Source organism: Pipra filicauda, unplaced genomic scaffold, assembly GCF_003945595.2.
Source record: "Pipra filicauda isolate LSUMZ 115617 unplaced genomic scaffold, ASM394559v2 scaffold29_size4552773_pilon, whole genome shotgun sequence".
Lineage (NCBI taxonomy): Eukaryota > Metazoa > Chordata > Aves > Passeriformes > Pipridae > Pipra > Pipra filicauda.
The window spans coordinates 2,366,745-2,390,840 of NW_024104420.1; the positions used below are offsets into that span (position 1 = coordinate 2,366,745).

General features: G+C 38.3%; 1 protein-coding gene and 2 long non-coding RNA genes across 9 annotated transcripts in view; 1 reads left to right on the plus strand and 2 right to left on the minus strand.

Moving 5' to 3' along the window:
* CEP120 (centrosomal protein 120) overlaps positions 1-4,247 on the minus strand; it is a 64,255-nt gene extending 60,008 nt beyond the window's left edge. For 5 of the 7 annotated variants that reach the window (XM_039383094.1, XM_039383095.1, XM_027710278.2 and 2 more), the window contains exons 1-3: positions 4,144-4,247; positions 2,720-2,876; positions 1,742-1,856 (exon numbers count right to left, since the gene is read on the minus strand). In XM_039383094.1, coding sequence (XP_039239028.1) covers positions 1,742-1,856; positions 2,720-2,876; positions 4,144-4,195 — 324 coding nt within the window. In that variant the 5' untranslated portion in view covers positions 4,196-4,247. Of the gene's footprint in view, positions 1-1,741; positions 1,857-2,719; positions 2,877-4,143 lie in introns of those variants that run through there. The other 2 variants (XM_039383096.1, XM_027710281.2) reach the window with 2 other exon arrangements.
* Positions 4,248-4,411: 164 nt separating this feature from the next.
* Positions 4,412-15,847, plus strand: LOC120323615. Its single transcript, XR_005564255.1, has 2 exons — positions 4,412-4,984; positions 15,215-15,847. It is a non-coding gene; the product is annotated as an uncharacterized LOC120323615 (long non-coding RNA).
* Positions 6,117-24,033, minus strand: LOC120323616. Its single transcript, XR_005564256.1, has 3 exons — positions 23,860-24,033; positions 18,695-18,724; positions 6,117-6,674 (listed from the first exon to the last, which is right to left on the minus strand). It is a non-coding gene; the product is annotated as an uncharacterized LOC120323616 (long non-coding RNA).
* Between the last annotated feature and the right edge of the window lie 63 nt (positions 24,034-24,096).

Genomic DNA, 24,096 nt, shown 5'->3' on the forward strand with positions numbered 1-24,096 from the left:
TCAAAAATAAAAACCAAAAGCACTTTAAAACCCAAGAAAGATAACATACTATTATTATAGAAAACTCAATCTTGATCTAGCACTTCTACTTCATCATCTACAGAAATACACCTTGGTTTTTATTTCTAAAAATTTGATCTATTTTGAGTACGCTATTATCATGAAATCACAGAATCAACCAGATTGGAAAAGACCTCCAAAATCATCAAGTTTAACCCTTGATCCAACACTGCAGTGGTTACTAGACCATGGCACTAAGTGCCACAGCCGGTCTCATCTTAAAAACCTCCAGGGACAGTGAATCCACCACCTCCCTGGGCAGCCCATTCCAATGCCTGATTACTCTCTCTGTAAAAAATTTCTTCCTAATATCCAACCTAAACCTCCCCTGACAGAGCTTAAGACCGTGCCCTCTTGTCCTACTGCTGGTTGCCTGGGGGAAGAGACCGACCCCCACCTGGCTACAACCTCCTTTCAGGGAGTTGCAGAGAGTGATGAGGTCTCCCCTGAGCCTCCTCTTCTCCAGGATAAACAATCCCACTTCCCTCAGCCTCTCCTCATAGGACTTGTGCTTGAGTCCCTTCACCAGCCTTGTTGCTCTTCTCTGGACCTGCTCCAGCACCTCTGTATCCCTCCTGAACTGAGGGGCCCAGAACTGGACACAGTACTCAGGGTATGGCTTCACCAGCGCTGAGTACAGGAGCAGAATCACTTCCCTGGTCCTGCTGGCCACACTGTTCCTGATCCAGGCCAGGATGCCATTGGCCTTCTTGGCCACCTGGGCACACTGCTGGCTCATGTTCAGCTTCCTGTCAATCCAAACTCCCAGGTCCCTCTCTGCCTGGCTGCTCTCCAGCCATTCTGTGCCCAGCCTGTAGCGCTGCAGGGGGTCGTTATGGCCAAAGCGGAGGAGCTGGCACTTGGCCTTGTTGAACCTCATCCTGTTGGATATTAAACAGAATTGGGCCCAACACTGATCCCTGGGGGACACCATTAGCAACCGGCCACCAACTGTATGCAGCACCGTTCACCACCACTCTCTATATTATATGAAAAGATTCTGTAGAATGGTTCTCAGAAGACTAGCTGAACATACTCTTTTTCACCAAATTGTACACTGAACAAGTTAGGAAGAGAAATATAAAATAAATCTTTAATTAGAAGAGAAAACCTTCAAGTCCTCAACTGAAAGGGCACAGTATGTATTGCACTGCAAATGTATGCATTGCAAATCCTTAAGAAGAGTAATGTCAAAATAATACAGGGTCCTGTATTGTGCTTACTCTGTGCTGTAATAAGGGGCTAGAAATAATTGCCTAACACATCTTCCACTGAGGTCCATCAAAAAAAAAAAAAGAAGACTTGATTTGATGATGGAGACTCAATTCAATTGTTCAATATCTATTGCTTAGATAATTTTTTCTAGGTGGTTAAATAATGAAATTGTGTAGAATTATTGGTTGCAAGTGATCCAATTATCAAATTCAGAAGTAAGCAAGATTAGTACAGCAACACTTTCATTTGTGTATGTTCTCAGAGTCAAGAAAGAGACTCCTATAAAGAAAAAAAAAAAGAAAGAAAAAGTACTAACACCCCCCCCCACACATGATCACCATACATGATCAGGTAAAATCAGACTCCAAAACAAGACTCAAAAGTTTAGCCTGTGCCTTAATTCAAATTGTAGTAACAGTCCTGTTGTCAAAACATAATTTTTAAAGCTTTATACATCATGATATACCTGTTTCTTTTCCTGTGCAGCTCTCAAATCAAGAACAATATAGCCTATATTCTCTTTAGCTGAAGACACGGGATCCAATGCAAAACACTGGAGTTTGATAGGTGTACGCTGCAGCCTGGAAGAGCAACTCAGTTGAAATACTAAAAGTTATCTCTGCAATTAGTTCTCAAAAATAATTAATAAGTTTCAAGCACACTAATGACATAAAAATTGTTTTTTATATAACTAGTTTCATTAGGTCAGAAACTGAATTTATATTGAATGTATTGTAGCCTCATCATTAAGTGAGAGAATGAATCAAGTGGTTTAACTTTGTAAAAGGAGTGTCCTTGAGTCTGAGTCTCCAATGCTATTAAAAAGACAATAACAACAAATAAATACAAACTCATCCACATACAAGAAACAAGCATAGCGCCTCACAAGAAATTTGAATTTCACTTGTAAAGGCACCTTAAAAATAGGACTTATGGAGAAAGTTCTGTGTAAAGTCCCTAACTACATACAGGCACAGATAAGGCGTCTAGCACATGGTACATGCAGGTGTCTTTCTCTTGTCAAACAAAGAAAATATGGCCTCTTTAATTTCTTTGGAAATAAGGTTGTAGTATTACAAACTGTAAGTTAAAACCAAAGGACAGTTACTCAAACATTCAATTTCTCAGTTCTTCTCCCTGACATTTTCAAAAGCCAGAAAAGCCTATATAAAGTAAGTTAATTTCGTGTCACAGTATACATAAGAAAGCTTGAATCCAATGCTTGAATTATAGCATTAATAATTTGCTCTAAGCTCCTGTGGGTTTTTTTTCAGTGGTGTAATAGTACCTCTTTTTGTTATGGTAACACTATGCTAGATTAAAGCAAAAGAAAGTTTCTAAAAACCAATTTAGTTGACAGTAACACAAAAATTGTATCTCAGAAACCATAAAGACAAGAAAATCAAAATTTATTTCCAAATTAGATTTAACTTTTTAACATTACCTGTGCTGATGAAGTGCTTTCCTGTCCAGTTCCCAAGCCAATTCTGTAGCAAATTCTGGCTGATCAGTATGCTCTATGGGATCAGTAGCCAACTGTTCACCATCAAACTTTGCTTCAACTATAAGACTGTGTTTGGGTCGTTTTGGAAAACAGCGCCCTGTAAAACAGTTTACTTGCCATGTGCCATCACTAAGAAAGAAGCAAGAGCCCAGATTTATACCATAAACCGATTACATAAAATTAACTTCCTGTACCACATTCCCTCCACTTACTCAAAGAGCCCAGATTTATGCCATAAAGCAATTACATACAATTAATTTCCTGTATAACTTTCCCTGCACTTACTCTAAAGCTGTTCTTTACATTAAAAGGAAAAAGCCTTCACACTGTGCAGAAGTATGAAAGAAGAACATAACATGAAACACACTATTTGTGAAGCATCCAGAAACAAGGCATTAAGTAACAAAGAACAGAGAGAAAGAAGCTAGGCAATTGGTATGATTTGAGAAATTTATGATTGGTAATAAATAAGTGAGCAGGTGAAAAAAAGCAATTGACTATTTTGCTTACTGCAGATATTATGACTGCTCCACACCTAAGTAGCAGAATATGATCTTATAAAAGTAGTAAAAGGTATTTTACCAGCCACTTTCTGGAAAAAAAAAGTCACTACCAGATTAGGAAAGAGCCTAAAACTGTGTATGATTTGTCCTGGGTTCAACATCATCTTGTATTCTGATTAACAATTTAAATGATTGGAGGAAGTGAACGCTTAAAATTTACTTATATCACAGTGTGGGGAGAGGACTGTGGGCATTTTAGGGAACAGGAACTTATTTCTAAGCTCCTTTGGCAAACTACATAAATAGACAGAGAGTTAACGGGATTTACTTGCCAGAGAGAAACCACTCCACCAAAAAAACCCAAACAACCAGGAAACAACTCGAAACAAAAAAAGACAGCCCCCGGACTCACACGCTAATTAGACCACAGCAAGTAAAATCTGTAGAAATACAAGATGAAGAACGTATAGCATTCAAGTCAACACTACATAAAAACTTCCAGCAGATTTCTAATAAGGGATAGAAACACCAGAATACTGCTTAAAAATAAAGTAAAAATAATAATAATAATAATAAAAAAAATCAAGGCAGGACGGTTGCTTTCCTCAGTCCTTTTAAATAATGCATTGGGTAAATACCTCCAAATTCGTGTTGGGGGTAGCCAGCCCTGGCTTTAAGATACGTACGTCCACAGTTTTACTAATACAGCCTGATTATTCAGTGTTGCTTGGCTTTCGCCACTCACGCCACCAGAGCAAACACCTCCGGAGGCAGCGAGCACCCCTCCCTCACATTCCCTTCGGCATGGAGACGATGAGCAGCCCCCGGGAGGCCGCGGCCGTCCCGCCCCCACCCGGTTACCTTCTAGCACAGAGACGACGATCAGCAGCCGATCGGCGGCTCTGGAGACCATCTCCCCGCTCCGCCCGGGGGCCGCCGGGGCCGGGACGCCTGGGGCCGGGACGCCCGCGCTGCCGCCGCTCGCCGCCCTTTTGCCGCCCCGGAGCCTTTAAACGCCAACCGCCGCCGCGCTTCCGCCTGGCAACGCCGGCCCCGCCCGCCCCGGGACCCGCTTCCGCCGCCGCCACCGGCACCGCTCCGCCCCTGAGCCGGCACCGCCCCCGCACCGCCCCTGAACCTCCCCTGAGCCAGCACCGTCCCCACACCGCCCCCGCACCGCCCCTGAACCTCCCCTGAGCCAGCACCATCCCCACACCGCCCCCGCACCGCCCCTGAACCTCCCCTGAGCCAGCACCGTCCCCACACCGCACCCGCTCCGTCCCGGCAGCGCTCCCGCACCGCTTCTGAGCCGGCACCGCCCCGCCACCGCCCCCGAACCGCTCCCACACAGACGCGGCACCGCCCCGACACCGACCCTGCGCTGCTCCCACCCCGCTACGACATCGCCCCTGCTCCGGCAGCAGCACTGCCTCTACCCCCGCACCACTCCCGACCCTCCCTGGCATCGCGTCGCGCTAAAGGTCTCTGAGGACACCGCTATTACGTCGCCTCCCAACGTTACAGTTTTCTCGAGCACCCTGCACTGCCAGTCGACCAACACCAGCTACTTCAAAGACGTCCCTTCTATTAAATCCGGGAAGTTTCGTTACTTCCATCCCCCCTCCGCCCCAGCCTGGGATGGGCGTCAGGGCAGGACGATCTGGATCCAGTCCCTAGCGAAATGCAGCTTTGTCCTGCTTAGGTAACGTTTTAGGGTATTCTTGTCTTCCACGTGAAGTAATCATCAGTTAAGCAGCCATATCAGGAATTAGTGTGTTCCCCCACTTGGCATCACAAGTTACCTAAGTATGTCTTGACGGTAAGGCAAAAGAAACCATTTTTAAGTTTGCAATATTTTGTTTATTAGATAGCCTAGCAAATCTTTGCACTGACATAAAACCCTCGTGTTTTAGTAACACACATATTCTGTAAAGATTCTGGGTTAAGGTTTGCAAACATCAGGAGAGGGAGAACCCTTTTCCTTTTGCAAGAATTTATTCTGGTGCTGAAACACTTCCCAAAAAGACATTTTCCTATATCTGAGTTGAATTTGCCCAAGTTCAGTTCTGGGTGCTGCTTTTTGTTGTGTCATCTTCTGTTGTATAATGTTGCATTTGGCATAGCACCTCTCTGTGTCTACAGTCTGAATTCTTAAATTTCTGTCACTCAGCTTCTGCAAGGCGGGTTATAGATACATTTTATACATACCTTTTACATAAGACCTGGAGGCAGACCCCTGAAAAGTGAGTGATTTTGGACCATGATCACAGAATATGACAAAACGATACAGTTTACCTGTACAGCTTTTTTATTACAAAATTGATTTTTCTTGGCGTGATTCCTGGAAATAATATTCTTGTGAACTATTGTTGAATAAACAATCACTTCTTCTCATAACTGTTCATGGATTTGCTTTTTGCCTATTTAGCAAGATGAACTGGTTCAGCATAGGGTCAGATAAATGCCAGAGCATAGACAAAAGACTGAGAGCATGTGATTAACCATGCTGGTTTATGCGTGTTTATGTCTGCACATGGCAAAGCATGTGGGATCTCCCCTTTTGGCAACAGCAAGCCATTAAATCAGGTCAACTACCTCATGGAACTTTATCCTTTTACATTCTCTCCTGGCCCTAGCCTGACTTTTGTCTTGATGTTACAGGTGTTAACTGTGCCAAGAACCTCATCACTACGAACTTTTTCCAGTAAAGACTTTTTTTTTTTAAAAAAAGGGAGGAAGAAAGGCAGGAGAGAAAAAAGACATGAAGAAGACAATGGGGCTTTCTTGGTCTTATCTTCATTTGTTTTGCAGTACACCAAGTCTTTACCTATTAATCCTAGCACCACCAGAGATTGTTTTCTTATTATGCTTTCATAGACTTGCCTACTTGTATATCCTCTTATGCCTCTGCCTGCCCAGGTGTCAGCTGCAGGTTGTGCCCCTAATCTTATATCAGAACTGGACAGTAGCAGTGAGAACACATGTGGGAGGCAGTGCCCAGGTAGAGGAACTCCTTTGCTTAGTGACAGAGGTGTGGGAGGAGGTAAGCAAATTGAGCAGTATCTGAAAGTCTGACCAAGAGAGGGACTACTTGAATAATACCCCACCTTCCCAAGGACAGATCAGTCAGGCAGACAGGATATATGACACAGGAGATTCCATATCCTCTCTTCAGTTTGCAGAACATCATGACTTAAGGGATAGAGGGGAATGCTACTGACTTGCACAGCTGGTGTATCTCCTCTGTTATAGCCCCCCCTTTCTCAGGTGCCCAGGAATAGTAGGTACAAGGCTCTGCAACTGGAGCTGAACAGCGATGAGCATGGTGTGTCATTTAGGTTGCTTTTGTCGCTGAGGTTGAACTGCTGAGGTTACTTCCTCTGTCAAAACCGCTTCCATACAAAAAAAAGAAAGATGGGTCATTGTCGTAGGAGACTTTCTTCTGAGAGGAACAAAAAGCCCAGTATGCAGACTGGACCCAGAGCCTGTGTTAAAGACAGTATGAACAAACATTCTACTCTGGTATAGCCCTCATTTTATTAACCATTAATACTTTTTCATGTAGGCAGCAATGAAATTGCAATAAGAAGTCCAAGGGCAATTAGAAGAGACCTCAACACCTTGGGATGAACTGGCTAAGAGACCGGGAGCACATGTAGTATTCTCCTCTATCATTCCAGTTACAGGGAATGATGAAGGAAAAAACACAAAGACCCAGCAGATCAATATCTAACTCTGAGGCTGGCAGAATTCTGTCACTGGCAGAATTTTGTGGTTTTTGATCATCAGGACTGATGATGACAGATGGGGTGCACCTGTGTTAAAGGGGGAAAAGGATCTTGACTCAGGAGTTAGCAGGGCTAATTAATTGAGTTTTAAACTAGATTGGAAAGTGGAAAGGGATAAAACCACGCTCACTAGCACGCCTGGGAGTGGCATGCTAATGTTCAAGGGTTAGTGTGCCTGTGAGGTCCTTCAGCCTGCTCCGCCATGTGCTGAGGAAATTTGATATGCTGAGGACACTGTAGCACATTCAATTACCCCTGTACTAATGCGTGCATCAGGGGTGGGCGTTGAAGTGTTAGACAATATGGAAGCACTTGAGGACAGTCACATAGGAATTAGGGCTTCTTCCCTTCTAAAGGTGGCAGGATTGATAGCCAAACTGAAATTCATCTACAACAAATCAATCTACAACAAAGCATGCAGCATGGGCAAAAACGTGAGGCGATGGAAAACATTGTGCAGCCTGAGAATTAGAATGTAAGCACTCATAAAAACATGGTGGGATAATTAACGCTTCTGCTGCAACAAGTGGCTACAAACTATTCAGAATCAGCAAGGAAGGAAAGATGGTGGGGTAGTCCTGTATATTAGGGAGTGTTTTGACTGTCTAGAGCTTGACAATGGTGATGAAAGGTTAAAATCTGCTTTCTTGAAATTTGTTATGCCTTTTTTTAAAGGCATTTCTTGACTCCAAACTAAGGACAACTCCAAACAGCAGGGACAACCTAATGACTCTCAGACATGAATAAGAATACTAGAGTTTGAAGGGCATCTGAATGAAACAATATAAAGACAATGGTGGTATTAAAATATCTTAAATGTTATTGCCATTCAGCATACTCCTTTTAAAGAATTTGTGAAACAGTTTTTAATCTATCTGAAATATATAGAATTAAAAAAATCCAAGATATAACAGTAAAACAAAAAAAAAAAAGAATCACTTAGTCATAAAGCAGCCTGTCTTAACTGTCAGTTTCTATAGCATTATATCAATGTCTTTTCCCATTTTCTGAGTTTGAGTTTTTGCACCTTAAGCAAATTAGCGTCATTACGCTTCTCTTTTAAAAATAGAATTAGAACTGTAGCACTTTCAGTATTAATTTGTCAAATTTTAATCCAATTTCCATGAAGAAAATAGAGATTGTCCAGTATCTTTGTCTTCCTTACTATCTTTCCTTATTCCACATCTCTAAGGAAACAATAACTAAATTTAGGTAAATATAAATTATAAGTTGCCTCATAAAATCTATCAAGTAGGGAATATTAGATATAATATTTCAGCTAGCATTGGTTACAAAATTTTCTTCACACAGACAATAGTTAAACTAATTATTGAATGAATAATTTATGAGTACTATAATTTAATACTCTAGTCAACATTTTTTGTTTTTATCTCCTTGTTTTAGAGGCTATTAAGTTACAACAATTCTTCACAATTATTAACTGATTTTCCTTGGCATGGCTCTTTTTTCCAATCACAGTTTCACTTCCCAGTGATATCATGTGTCAATTTTGTCTCCATATATTGTCTTATCCCTCATTTTACAAGGTTACTTACTCTTCTTTACCTTGTTCTCTTAAATAATAATTTTAAAGTGTATTTCCATTAACATTGAAAGATTTGTACTTGCTGCATTTCGAATTGGCTTAAGATCATTTATTTAGTTCTTATTTAACCTGCCTTGCATCCACTTTAACACTTGAGGATTGTTCATGCAGAGAGCATAATACATGTTCATGCAGAGAGCACAGTACTAGGGGTTTTAAATGCATGTAAGTGTAACGTGTGTTCTAAAAGGGTAACTCGAATTAGTCTTCTTATGGTTGTTTGGCTACACTTTGGAATACTTCAGAAACATCCTTAACTGTTCTATTCTTTCTTATCATATAACAGTATATGATAAGTAAGAGCACACTTCATATGGAGGCTGAATATGAGAGAATAATTTTAAATACTTTCTTGAAGGCAAAGTTTAGAATTGGAATCACTGATCCTCACTGCATGACCTGGAAGAGCGAAAACATCATTTAAACAAAGGAAATTTAAATTTAAAAAGAAGGGCAGCTGAAGGCTCTTTTCAAAAATTAGATTAGAAAAGTAATAAATTGAATTCTTCTGAAAAAGGGAGAAGCAAATGGTGAAACATATTTCTTCAGAATAAGTAAGAAAAGATTATTCCTTCTCCACTGACAGCTGTGGCATGTGTAACCAAACGGTGTAGATGTCACTGGAAAGCTTATTGTAATGCCTAATTCACACAAACAAGATAACAAGAAAAACTGGAAAAACTGTCATACTCGGTTTGCATGGCCAGGTTTTTGTTGGAGGAAAAGTGGCTGTGAAACAGGAGTCGGGAGAGATGATGAAAATATTCAGAGCAACAGCCCTGCAGACCAAGGTCATTGGAGAAGGTGCGGGAGGAGGTGGTCCAAGTGCTGGAGCTGAGAATCCCCTGCAGCCCATGGTGAAGATCATGGTGAGGCACCTGCGCCCCTGCAGCCCATGGAGGATCACCGGCTTGGTGTCATCCATAGATTTGATGAGGATGCACTCAATCCTACTGTCTATGTCATCAATAAAGATACTGAATAGTATTCATCCCAACATGAACCCTTGAGGTACATCACTTGCTGCTGATCTCCATTTGGAGATGCAGTTGGCTGCAAGCTTCTGGATGCATCCATCCAGACAGTTCCTCATTCATTGATTAGTCCATCCATCAAAACCATATCTCAGAATCAGTGATAAGGATGTTTTCTGTGACTGTGTCAAAGGCCTTACAGAAGTCAAGACAGATGACAGCAGTTGCTCTTCCCTCATCCACCAGTGCAGTCACTCTGTTGTAGAAAGCCACTAGATTTTGGCTCTTGGTGCTCATCTGTAGTGTGTATACACACAAGAGGTGTTGTACATGGATGTCCAATTGTTTCAATCTTACTGACAGTTTAGGATTTTGTAAGGGAACTGTTTTTACATTCAGACTGGAGAGTGAGAGAAGGAATGTAAACAAATATTTCAGCATAGTTTTTAAATAGGAATAGTAAGAATTGTACCTCCTAAGTACCATGAAGAAAACAACCAAAATCGTAATTGCAACTTTCATAACATACATTGTGGACTGCAATTAGTTTGAACACTATTGTTAAAACTGTTACGGTGGTGAGTGCTTTCCTCCACTATCAGAATGATAATTTTCTTCTCTAAATACTGAGCAATTATAGCAACTGTAATACCATCAACTGTTGCTGAATCCAGTGGCCAATCTTCACCTGATCTTTCATTTCAGTAAACCTGAATAATTGTTCTCTGGATATGCAGGAGCAGTTCTCTGACTGCAGCAGCAGTCAGCAGGATGAAAAAAGGACATATTTTAGGGATAATTATGTTTAAATTAACTGTCTTAATCCTCCTTCATTACACCATGCCCACTCAAGGCAGTATTATTAACGGAAAAAACTCTTATAAATAAATTTACACTACATGTGAGCCATTCTAAATTTTTTTCTAAATATTCTCTAATGCATAAAGTGATGCTGAACCATACTGCAAATGGCTACTGCTAAATATATTTTTAATGAGAAAAATAAAATCCGGTAAACTTCTTAGAAGTTAGATGCCTTCTTAGATGTCTTGTCTAAAACCATGGAACCTTTCTGTAGGTATGATACAATTTATCCAAAGCTTGCAATGTCTGCCTACAGACTTATACAAATTACAGAGATGATGACTCAATTGCGCTTTATCTGAGGCCTCCTTCTTTCACCATTATTAGAAAACAAAAACCATTATTATTGGAACTACATGAGATAGAAGTGTAAAATGTGGCCATTGTAATTATTATTCATTATAAGATGGACATGAATATTAACTGTTTCAATTTTTACAGCATTGAACAGCATCTAATGTGGCATGAGAACGCACAGACTCAGAGCTACTGTAGAGCTATTGTAAAACTGCCAACCACAGTTGGTGGGGTTTTTTTCACTGGTACTAATTCCTAGATGCTTCAAAGAAGGATCAAGGTTCCTTTGTATAAAATATTAACATATATTAAAGGAAAAAGATGTTTCTTGCTCTCTTCTTCACCATCAAGTGAAGTATATTAATTATCAACTGCCTGTCAGGCATAGCACTCTTTGAATCCTCACTTGACTGTAATAGTTGGAGACTATTTAATGCAAATGACAGTGTTTATTTTTATGTTATTATAGAGTATTATATAACTGAATATGCTGCATGTTAATATTTTTACACTCCAAAGAACTGATGCTTGAAAACCTAAGTACTTTGTCTGGCTGGTGTATTCTAATGTTTTTAAAGTGTTCCAGACTGGATCATTTCCTTCTGCTCTTGCTTTCATAGCAGAATCACAGAAATATTTTAAAGTCTTAGTCCCTGTGCTTAAAATGGGCAGTGTCCAAAGACTAAAAAATATACAATTTATTTTTTTGTATTTTACTCTTTTTTTCTACATCTTCAGTACACCACTGACATCAGGGATTTTAGTTTTTCCAATGCCTTCAATCTAAATGCTATTAGGTTATAAAAGTGACGTGTAAAAATCAATAGTACTCACTTTCAGTTCCAGCTAAGCAAAATTTAGCAGTGCCTGGATTTTTTCTTTTGCATCCTCTAAATAACCTTGAAAAAATTAGAATGATATAATTTGGATTATACTGGAATGCAACCAGAATAACTAGATTGCAAAGGACACTGCTCCCAAGACATACATTTTTAGTAATAAACAGTTGTAAGAAGATGAGTTCCATATCATTCCACCTCTGGGGTGAATAAATATACTGCATGAATTTGTTGGCTAATACATTAACATATTTATGTTAATATGTCAGGCCCCAAAAATCTCTCTGCAGGAAATCAAGAAGGCCTACGTGTCTGGAAAAAAAATAAATCTAAAACTTGCATATCGTTATTTCAAAACTAGAATCTTTCATTAGTTGCTAATTCAGATAGCATTTCTAGTTTGTTCTGGTGCTTGTCCTTTTCTTGGGTAAGATTTTAATAGTAAAATGTTAAGTGAACAAAATAGCAATGTAAATTAGAAAAAACACCTGAAGTTCTAAAGTGATTGAAAACTTTACTTGTATTGCTAAAATGAAAGATTGTTAAATCATAGATTTAACATAGATTCAACAAATCCCTTTCCAGGTGTTTTCTCACTTTTTTTTTTTAATCTGCAGTTTTATATTTATAACAACCCACTGAAAAGACTGAAACAGTACTAGAAATAACTTTTTTTTTTTTAAAGAAGTAGGAATTTTGCAGATTTATTTGGTTTTTTCCTAGTTTATTCCTCCAACTAATGTGATGAAAACTTTCTTATTTGTACTGTGTATTGCCAAGAAAAGCATGCAGCATTATAGAGTATCAGCACCACGCACTTTTGGTTTATCTGTTTCAAAACAGATAAATCACCCTCACATTAAGGATGAATCTCTTGAATAGAATAATTTACCCTTTAATTGCACGTAACCAGGGCTGCAAAAAGGAATTTTTGGAGCTGAAGTCAAGGGCTCAATGCCCATTGGCACTGATGAGTGGTGGACTCCACCTGAGGGATTAGGCAAGTTCGCATGAATGCCTCAGAATCAAAGGCTGAAATGTGTTAGTGAGAAGCACATTTTGATGACAAAAGATCCATTGGAGAAGCCTGACTTATGAGATGATACTAAGACTGAAAAAGCAGCAATTTAAAAAGGCTTCTTTTTACCGGATACCTGCATTATTTAAATCTGGCTTATTTGCATTGGGTTTTCACTGTTTTATGTTCTGAGGTTAATTTGACGTGTTTTTGTGATTTCTTAACATTAAGAAATTTCAGCCTTGGTTTTATCTTATAAAATGATTTTTTTAACATCATAAAAATCATATTCCTCACCCTACCACTCCTGAAAAATGTAGGCAGTCTTAGTGAAGTCAACAGAATACTTCACATGGAAGAAAAGCTCAAGAGTGTTCAGGTCTTAAATGTTTCACATGAGTTCTTTTCAATAGTGAGAATGCATATAACTTTACAACTGGCTTGCAGTAATGCTACATGATAGGGAGATGTATGCCCTTCAGATCTCAAAAACTGTTATACTTGGAAAGAAAATTACACATGATGATGACTCTTTCACATTTTCATTCCACAACAAAACAAAATAATCACATGTATTCCTGGAGAAAAATAGTTTTACATGAATAAAAATAATTATTTTTCAAGTGAAGTGTGGGTTAAATTATCAGTCTGAATGCTTGATAGCATTTCAACTTCCAATATTTTTTCCATGGACTTTAAAAGGGTTTTAGATTAGGATATTAATTAATTTATTTATTGCAGATCAAGCTAAGTCCATAATAAGTCACTCAGTTCCATCTTCCTTTTTTTTTGCCATAGAAGTTCATCTGCAAGTATTGGCTATATATTCTTTCCAAACTTAACCAATAGGTCTGTCCTTTACTGATAGAGTTGGCAAGCAACATAATAATATAAATACAATCCCCATAAAGAAAATGAAGCTTTTTTCTTACATGGTTTTCAATAGTATAGAATTTATAGATTAACATAGTACTAAAAGTAAGGACGAGTTTTGGCCTATATGCCCAGTTACATGGCTGTTGTCTAATCTTTGGGAAAAGATTAGACAAGCATTGGTTTGAATTAATGTAGGTGTAGTCTTGAGACAGGGAGTTGGAAATTATGATCTTTAAGGGCCTCTTATAACATTATTTTTTAATTTAACGGTGTCTGTTACATACCTACAGTACGTGTATTGAGAATTTAAAATTGATCAAGAATTAATTAATTTATGATTTCAAAAATTACATGAGTATTGGTCACAAAAATAATGAACAAATTGATCAGAAGTGAAGATAAACTTGGATAAAGTGCTGGTATATTTTTCTCAACAAAGTTGAGGCGGGTGGAACAATTCCTTTGAATAGCAGTACTGTTCGGATGGAGAATAAAAGAACGTTTAGTTCTTTCATCCTTTGGCTGAATGTTAAAAATACACTGGGTGAGCAACACTAATGAATTTTGGCAACATTGTGTGTGGACACAAAAAGTAGTTCCCCTTCATGTAATTGCTTTGCTGTTTTGGGGTTTTCATTTGTTTGGGGTTTTGTGTTTCTTTTTCGCTTGTATATTTGTTTTGTCACAATGATCTAAATAACTGAAAAAGTAGTCTACTACAAGTTGCTATCAAAATTTTTACAGGGGGCAGTCTGAGAATGGAATAGCAGGAATAGGAGAAGACTTCTTAGTTTCTATGAATTCTCAAGGTTCCACTTTTGTTAGCCTTGACAGAGAAAAAAATAAAACACAACTAACTAGTGAAATAGTTGAAAATTCACTCTATGCAAATATAACCAGCAAATATGACAGTTTAGATAATTTGAATAATAATAGCTGAGATAGTTACCAGGATAAATGTAAAACATATATTTATCAATATACAATGCAGCTTATACCACAAGCAGTGCTACAGCCTATGACTTGATAGGGACACATAATAAATTTTTTATATATATTCAAAATTATATCTCTATAAGACTGTGTTACATAAAATTACTGTAACAGAACTAGCTGTAGAGAAATAGCAGTGGAAAGCTATCTCAGAACATTTAAATTGACCTTGCTGAAAAATACAGCATTATTAACAGATGTTACTAAAACTACAACTGAATGGAAAATGGTGAAATTATTTCTGCAGGATTTATATTAGGACTCAAAAGCCATAAAGTAGACTAGATCATAACACTTTGAGAATGTCACACCCCAGGAGAGAACCACACCCATGCATGCTGGAAAAATTAGAAAATATTAAAATAGAAAGACTTTATCTCTGCCACCTTTTTTAAGGGTTGGCATGGTCTGTAAATTCATTCTACTCTTTTACCTTTGGCATCTATTTTCAGCTAGAGATATGTCCTGATAGAATCCAAGCCTTTTTCTCCATTACCTTTCTTCTGGAGTCTGTAAGGATTTCTCAGGCATAAGAATAGTTCATTATGTTTAATTCAGGAGTGTTCAGTCTAGCTTCTGTGGTTATTCATATAGTTCCTTGTTTAGATTCTGTGAACTGGAGTGATATCTTGGTAACTCAGATCCTTACAATTTTTTTTTTCTTTCTGTCATTTCAGATTCTGAGCCGAAGTACACTGCGCATATTTCATACTTCCCAAGCTTTTATTAACTACACCAAGAACAATTAAGCCACACTTCTCTCACAACAAATGTATGTTGGTCCAGACCCCTTAGAGGATTTCCGTCCTTCCTTCTCTTTCTCAATCCTCTATTCAGAAAATACTTCCTATATTTTCTTTGTCCTAATACTTATCTTCATTATTGCTCAAAGTCAACAACTTCAAACAACTTAGAGAGCCACATCCTGCTAGATAGCTTCTATGTTCTACTGTCCATGAAGTGGACATTCATACTCTTCTTGCACTTTTAGTTACGTAGTGAAACTGGATTTAAATGCCTATATGCTGTGTGGCTTCTACCTAAAACTACACTGCAGAGATTTTTTTTTCCCGCATGGAAAAAAAAGATATGGAGTTAATGGCCAATTTAAATGAAGAAAAATAACTGCAGTATTTTGAAAAGAGTAAATTGCTTACTCGTCGAAAAGATGTCAGATGCACAGAGATAAATCTTCAGTGATATATTAGCTTCCTGTACCATATTTAGTGTGAAGGAATTTCCATTTTTTTTTAAGATAAATGTCTTGTCCTTTACGTTTTCATCTTATAATGCCATCTCAGTTTTAAAAACAAAAGATAACTACAAACCCAAGCTTGATCTGTATTTTAAATGTATCCTAGAAATGTGCACCAGTTTGATTTTTCAGATGATCTAATCATAAAACTTCCTGGACAACACTGCACCTTATAAGACCAAATCACCTAGCAGCTGAAATGCCAGATGAACTTCAAGACAAACAAACATGAAGTGATGGACCTGGGGCAAAGTAATGCCAGCTTCATGCATAACATTGAGCTGATCATAACTATGCAGAAGATAGACCTTAGTTTATGAAACATTTGCGCAAAACTTCAACTTGATGCTCTATAGAGGCAAAAAAAAAAAAAAAAAAGAAAATTGGAAGTTAGGAATTATTTGAAAAGTAATATGAAAAAAACCCAAGGAGGATCATTCTGATCCGTGTATCTCAGAAAAGATGTATTGGAACTATAAAAGATTCAGAGGAGGGTAAGAAGGATGACCAATGGATATAACAACTTCTTTCCACTTCTTTACAAGGAACGAAAGAATAAGATGGGATTTTTCAGTCTGAAAAAAAGAAGCAAAAGCAATTCAGTGAGGGTTATGGCAGAGGTTGCAAAATCACTGATGGTATAAATTCAGTGGGACTTCTAAAAAGAATCAAGGCCAGAAGGAGCCAGATTCAAAACAAGAAAAATTCTTCCGGCAGCAGCTACATTTTCTGTGAATCTGCTCACTACAGGATGTTGGCAATGCAAAAACTTGACATGAATTCAAAGGGAGCCTGGAGTAGCATTGTAAAAGAGATCTGTTGAGGGTTACTAAGCAGGAAAAGCAAAGGAATTCCCTGACCTGAAAGCAATTAGTGACTAGGAAAAGTATGTGGGGGGCAGTCTTATATGTAATTGCTCTGTTCTTACTAATCACTGGGCATTGATGGTACAAGTCCTTTGGCCGAATAACAAGGGTGCTGCCAAATGCTGATTGCATTTGTTTTCATGTAAAGGCCAAGGGCTGATTTCCAAAGATGCTGCAGGCTTCCAGTCTTGCTGGTTCAAATGGAAAACCCTTAGTATGCCTTTAAATCAGATAGATGTTATCTTACTGTTAGTGTGTCTTCAGATGGGATTGCTATGAATACAAAGCAGTTACAATGTATCTTATAAAAGTAATTTATCTAGGGGAAAACTTCCTTGGGAAGTTTTGTGAACTTTTTTCCAAATGGAAATGGAAGCATGCAATGATATCTCTGGGCATTAATATATCTTTGTCTTCAGAGGGAAGAACAAGGGAGGTAAAGTTAAGAAATACATGAGATATTCATGGGAGATTATCTCACGAGATATTCATGAATACATGAGATATTCAATTCAGGGATCCACAGCTAAATTCCAGTGTCTCAATTGATCATACAGGATATAAATCAGGATACATTTTACCTTTCCAATCTTTAGAGACAGAGAATAATTGAGGATAAAAACTGATACTTAGAACCAGACATTTGCTTGTGTGATTTCAGGTTACAAAAAAAATTCTCTCTTCAATTTAATTGATTAAAGTAATAACCATATTACTGGGACACCTCCACCCTCACTCCCCCAAAAAACAATGAACGAACCAACCAACCAAAAACACTCTCAAAAAAACCAAATAAAACAAAAAAACCCAAACAGCATGTCTAATACTTTATGTATAGCAACCTATTTGTAAAAACAAAAAGCTCACATTGTATTTTATCTCTCTACCCTTCTCACACAATCCTCTAGCAGCAGCCAGAATTTGTGGATTATGAATGCAAGGATTTTCACAGAAAAGCAGTTCATAGAAATGTCCTTGATCTCGTAATAGTAACCATCATCCCCTGAGCTTAGCATTGTGCTGAATATACTATTACTTTTCCTGAATACAAAAGACGAAATCTGTGGAAATCCCCACGTTTTCAGCACATCATTAACAAGTTTCCAGAAGAAATTACATAATAGCAGCAACACAGAGCACATAAGCAGCCCTTAAAAACAGAATTTTATTGAATTAATGAAAAGACAATGATGCTAAGGAAGCCAAGATATCTCATCTCTTATGTTCCACCTGATGTTATAAATGGTTTCTATTTCTGAATAGAGCAGGAAATCTTATTTTGCTCTCCAAATCCATGTGAATCCAATTTCCAGAAATTTAATACTCATACCTTAAAAAAATATATAGGGCTTATTTAAGGTCAAAATTAGTGGAAGAAACTCTTAAGAAATCAATAGCATAAATAGAAACATAAATAAAGCCAAGAGTACCTCCTTTTGAATGTTATTTAGCGGCAAAGTTATTATTTAGGGCCAGTTCATCCTTGATTTCCTTTCTGTGAATTATAGTCCATGGATCTCAATTTTTAGAGAAATTGTAAAATACAGTGATCCATCCAGAACAATATTTATATTTGAAAAACCAAGCAAAAGCAATACAAATCTGAACATGTATTTTACTACTGTAAAACTAGTTATTTCCAACAGGAAAGCATGTCTTTTGTGATGATGTATATGAGTTGCTTCTCTTTAACCTTTTAATGAGAAATATGTATTCCCACTCTTTTTCATAAGAGCCAGTATAATAGGATACAAATCTTCGGAGAATTCTCTATAGCTTCTACTACACAAAAGCTGTTTGGTCTGGGTAGCACAACCACAAGTTTGCCATGTAGCTCTGTATCTGATCAATTACTTTGTTTCAGGAAAATTTTTTAGTGTCAATGAGCGGAATGCTATTGATTGGATAGACAGTTAGAAAGCCAAAACAGAATCTGTTCTGCTTGTTTAATAGGGAGACAGACTTGAGCGTCTTCATACTTTTGCATTTATCAAACAACCAGTTTTATAGAAAGGGCAAAATTGAAATGTACTCACATTCTGTAGAACAAGGTTGGAAAACAACTCCTGGAATGTAAATAAGAAAAACAAAAGGTATAGCTTTTGGCTATAAGGGTAAGGGTAAGGGAAGTAAGGAATCCTTGTGATTTTGGGTAGTCAAAACTAGGGTACACACAGACTCCAAAAGATTGTTAAGGAAAACTGGCACACAGAAGGCTTTTGTGTTGAAATGAAGGGAGATTATGATGTGTGCAAGAAATCTGGCTTACAGAGATTACAGAATATGTGATCTCTACTAAGTAACAGGATATTCCTGGTAATGTAATTTTACACTGAAAGAGAAAGAATTGGCAGTGACTCAGCAAGTTAATTAGACTGCCTTTATCTGAGTACAGTTCTGCTACCTCACATTCTCTCCATTTAAGTGATCTCCTACTATATTTGGTGACTTTGACCATACTCAATACAATAGCACACAAATTAATTTGGTGCTATTATGAAACAGTTTGTCTCATCTCTGAGACTAAGATTGTCATGGGGAGCAGAATACAGATGGTGGCGAGATTTCTTTTGGAACACTGAAGGTCCAAAAATTGAATATTGAAAACAGAAAATGGGGTAAAGAGAATACAGGGAAATTTATACTACTGAAAGAGAAAAATTACTTTTAAAAATACCTTCTATATATAAATGAAAGAAAGCTCCGTTTTTAAAAAAGTCTGTATTACCTTTAAATTAGAACAGTTACACTTGGAATCAAAGAATGAAAACAAAGTAGCTTTATAATGAAATCAATACATTTATTTCTAAATACTCTGACAAAAGGATCTAGTTTTACTTTCAACAGTTACTGGGAAGCTTAGCTTTGAAAGTGCTTATGGGACAGAACACCTCTTCAAGTGCCTCTTAAAAATTTTGCAGAAAACTTTCAATGTCCATTTTTTCTTTTCCCTAAACTTTGAGCTTTGATGATCCCTTTTACTTACATGAAAAGATATGTAACTTCTGTACAACCTCTTGGATAAATGACAAAGTGATTACCATTGGTTGAAGCAGGTCTATGATTAAATGCTTAAAACAAACAAAATCCTCTCTGTACATTAAGCAGCCTTAGATCAACAACCAAATTGCTGATCACTATCTCAAAATCAAGAATTCTAGCATTCGGCCAAAGTGCCTGTGTATCTGTACGTCATCAAGTGGTTCTCACGTATGTGGCCTTTTCAGTACTTTCTCTTGATATAACTCATTTTTTTATAGTATAGAATTTAACAGTCTAATTCCTCAGTTGTACAGAAACAGATATTCATGCAGTTGAGGCATGTCACCAGTAGAGTTCAACATATCCTTTTCTTGCTTCTACTTATTTTTTTCTTTTGATTTGTTGTTTTGTTTTGTTTTTCCTTTCAATTCTGATTTCCACCAGCTTTTAAAAGCTCATTTTTGTGCAGTCGCATGGAGGGGATCAACCTGATCACAGCACTTTTTCACATCTTTCCTTCATATAAGAGTATTCCTCCCAGGTTACAGGGAATCCTTCTGAAGAAAAATGGAGACCAGCAAACTCCTGAGAAGTCAGCTCAACCAAAAATTTCAGGATTGTGAAGAGAAAGTAGTACAATCTTTGCATGTAGGCCAGATGACACAAGCAGCCAAAGGTGTTTTTTTTTTTTTTTTTATTTAAGGTAATTGACATTCTGTCAATTTCTTATTGTTGTGTGATGTGTGAGGTTGACCTATTACAAGATTCTCAAACTGGGAATGCTTTTTGCCACCATCCTTAGCAGTGACAGCACTACACCAGGAATAGCACGACCTCCACATTCTTCTCATGTGGTACTAACAAATTTGAGTTCCTGGCTGTGCTCTCTACCTTCAGAAGGGGACTATAAAATGCTCCTTGTGGTCCTAAAATTTTGGAACCTAAAAGTGGACTTCAACTCCAATCTGCAATGGATACTGCTAAGTCCAGCCAGGTAAGGCTTTCCCCTCACATCAGCATGCTGCCAAACTGCATGAACTTTAGAACAAATGGAAGGTACTCAGTGTTGTTTGTTTTCTCTGTTTGCAGGCACACATTTACAGCAGCCAGGAACAAACTCCCTCCACTGCCTCTCCGAATAGGGCTAAGTTGGCTAAGTGCTGGCTTATGACGCTGTAGTTTACTATGTTGCAGTAATTTTTGAATCACACATTGGGAAATTTTAGTCCAGAACAAAAAGAACTTAAGCTAAAGAGTAGTCAAACAGAATTTGGATGATCCATAAGAAAGAATTAATTTACTGCAGCAGCTTATATTACTGCCTGTTTAGCTCTATTTTTAGGTGTTGAGATCTTCTTAGGCACATAGATTAAGTTACAGGATCCTGAATGGAAGAAATTCGAGGGGACTGTGATTGAGATACCACGGTGAGAATAATTATTCTAAATGAGCTTGACTGGCTCAAATCATATGACAGTGGAGAAAAGAGCATTATTCAGAAATGGATATGAGTTTAAAACATAGGATGGAAGGAAGGAAGATTATTTCTTCCACATGTGTGAAATGAATGAAGATCTTAACAAGCTGGAAGAGCTTTTAAGTTGTAAAAGGGAAAGCTGAACTATAATACTTTAAAGCCAGCTGTCATGCCTCTGGGTTTCTAGTGCAAGTACTTCATTTATTAATATCTAGTAATTAAATATTTTAACATGGCTAGCAGGACTAAGTTCATTACAAAAACACAGCACAAATGAAATTGTGGAGGCTATCAGAAACAGCTGTTGAAACAGTGCAAAACGACAAATCTTAAAATGAAAATTGAAATATTACAGGGAATGAAATATCACGTCACTTTTATAACAAAGTACTTTAAAAAAAAAGTTTTGGAAAGTTAAGTGGTGTGGTATCTGGCAAACTCCGTTACTTTGTTGTGTGTGCAGGAATTTTCAGAGGATTCCATGAAAGCAGTAATACTCAGTCTAAGATTAAACATCAGAAGTACTTTCTCCTTCACTCGAAACAGCATCCATGCATGTTCACCGCAAAGTGCATCACATTTTGTGGTGGTCACATGGTGGTTTTAGCTGGGACGGATTAAATTTTCTTCATAGTATCTAGTATGGGGCTGTGTTTTGCATTCGTGCCGGAAACAGTGTTGATGACACATGTATATTTTAGTTAATGCTGAGAAGTGCTTACAAGGAATCAAGGCCTTCTCTGTCTGTTGCTCATGGCTGTTTGGTTTCCTGTCTCTCACCGACAAGTACGCTGTGGGTGCACAAGGAGTTGGAAGGGGATACAGCCAGGACAGCTGACCCCAGCCGACCACAGGGATATTCCCTATCACATGGTGTCATGCTCAGCATATTAAGCTGGTGGAAGAAGAAAAAAGAGTGGGATGTTTGGAGTGATGGTGTTTGTCTTCCGGAGTCACCATTACACATGATGGGGCCCTGCCATCTTGGAGAGGCTGAATACCCGCCTGCCCAAGGGAAGCAGTGAAATGATTTCTGTTTTGCTTTGGTTGTGTGCATGACTTTTGCTTTTGATATTATCTGTCTTTATCGCAAAGCAGGAGTTTTCTGGCTTTTATCCTTCTGATTCTTTCCCTGGTCTTGCTGGTGGGGGAGTGAGCGAATCGCTGTGTGGGGCTTGCTTGCTGTTTGGGATTAAATCATCACAACGTTAGAGAGTTGAAGCCACAGCGTTTTTTCCTATTTTATGTACTTGACATACTGCATACTGGTATGTCTCTGTTGCTCTTAATGATTAGGACTGGAAAGATGTTTTAAATGTAGCAATCATCCACTTTCTTTACCACTGCAGCCTGACTGTAATTGTAACTATCCCAAAGTGATGCATTTTTATATAAAATTCTAAGATGTGTGAGCCTTCTTTCCCTTTTGCCTTATGTTCTTCACGTAAATCTTAGAATTACAGGTTATTAGGTAATTTGTTGAGTTGAACTAAAGGGTAATGATTTTTTTTTTTTAAGTCAGAATTTATAACTTAAGTGGAAAAATATCCTACAGCTTTTCCATAAAAAATAAGCCTCCACTTGTTAGGTTATGACCACCTATTTAGAAAAGCTTGGGAAACACAATTTTAGTACCTGTGAAAATGTGTCCACTGATGACACATTTCCAGTTGATGGAAAATTCAAGGACAGATTTCACAAAATGAATCTGGTATCACGGTAATGCAAGACTTGTCTTTGTCTCTGCTTTAGTTGGTTGTGAGATGGCAATGCTTGTGTCTGTCAGGATCCTGCAATACTAATTGGAACTAAGTATATGCTCCTTCCTCTTTGATGAAGCCATCTTTTACAGAAGGGAAACTTTTTAAGCAAAACAGCACAAACTTCTCTGTATTGTCCTCAGACTGCATGCTGTATGATGCCAGAGAACATCAGGTGAACTGCTGGAGGAAACTTAGAAGTTCTGAAGGTGAATTTATGCTCCACAGGGTAAGTGGGGAGTTACACATTCCTGAGAATGAATGACAAGACTTATATATAAGGTCTGCCTTATATATAAGCACACTGTGAAGTACTTGGCACAAATACAGGGCAATAATCAATGGGCCTAAGTTGCAAGATCACAGTTAAATATCAGCAAAATCTCTCTTAATGGGAGTAACAGCATAGATTGTCTATGGAGAACTTTTGGCAAAAGTAATTCAGTGTCTACTGAGACAACGGGATGCAGCTTGAGCAAATGACTTCTGAAAGTCTCTTGCGTCTATATTGCTTCTAATTCCTTGTTCTGCAAGGAATTCTGGAATGTTCTGGAAGATGCAAACTTTACCTAAAAAATTATTTCAACAAGCAATACTCCAAGATCTGTCAGAAGCTGCAACACTTATCCTTTGCATTCTGTTTCCTCCATATGACTGCACAACAAGCTCTTAATAAACTTTTAAAGTTGTTTCTAAGCCTTCAAATGGAAAAAAAAAATAATTCTTTTACTTAAAGCCTTAGACCTTAGTGGCCTAAATGCTACTCTGTCCTGATCGGAGAACAGGAAAAGGGCCTAAAGATTTTTTTTTTAGCATGAGCGTCCACGCAGTCTATTTTCTAGAATTTGTAAGTGTATTTTTTTCAATACGGCAGCTCTCGCAGGCATCAGTAAGAGCGGGGTTCTGATTTCCCCGTTTCCTGCAGGGATACACAGGGAATGCAGGATGCCAAGCGCAACTAGCAGGGCGTAACCTCACCCACCTTTAACTACAGCGTCAAACGAGCCGTGCTGCCAAATCCGGGGACCACAAGACGGACAGCAGCACTTTTGAGAACTGGCAGGCGCCGAAGGATGCCGGCATTTCGGGGACCGGTACCCAGTAGAGGACTAAAGAGAGATGCGCTTCCAAGCGCCCCGCCGCTGCGGTCTGGCATTGGCTCAACCGCCGCCGGGCACGGGGCAATCCCTGCAAGCCAGCCCTTCTCATTTTAAACAAG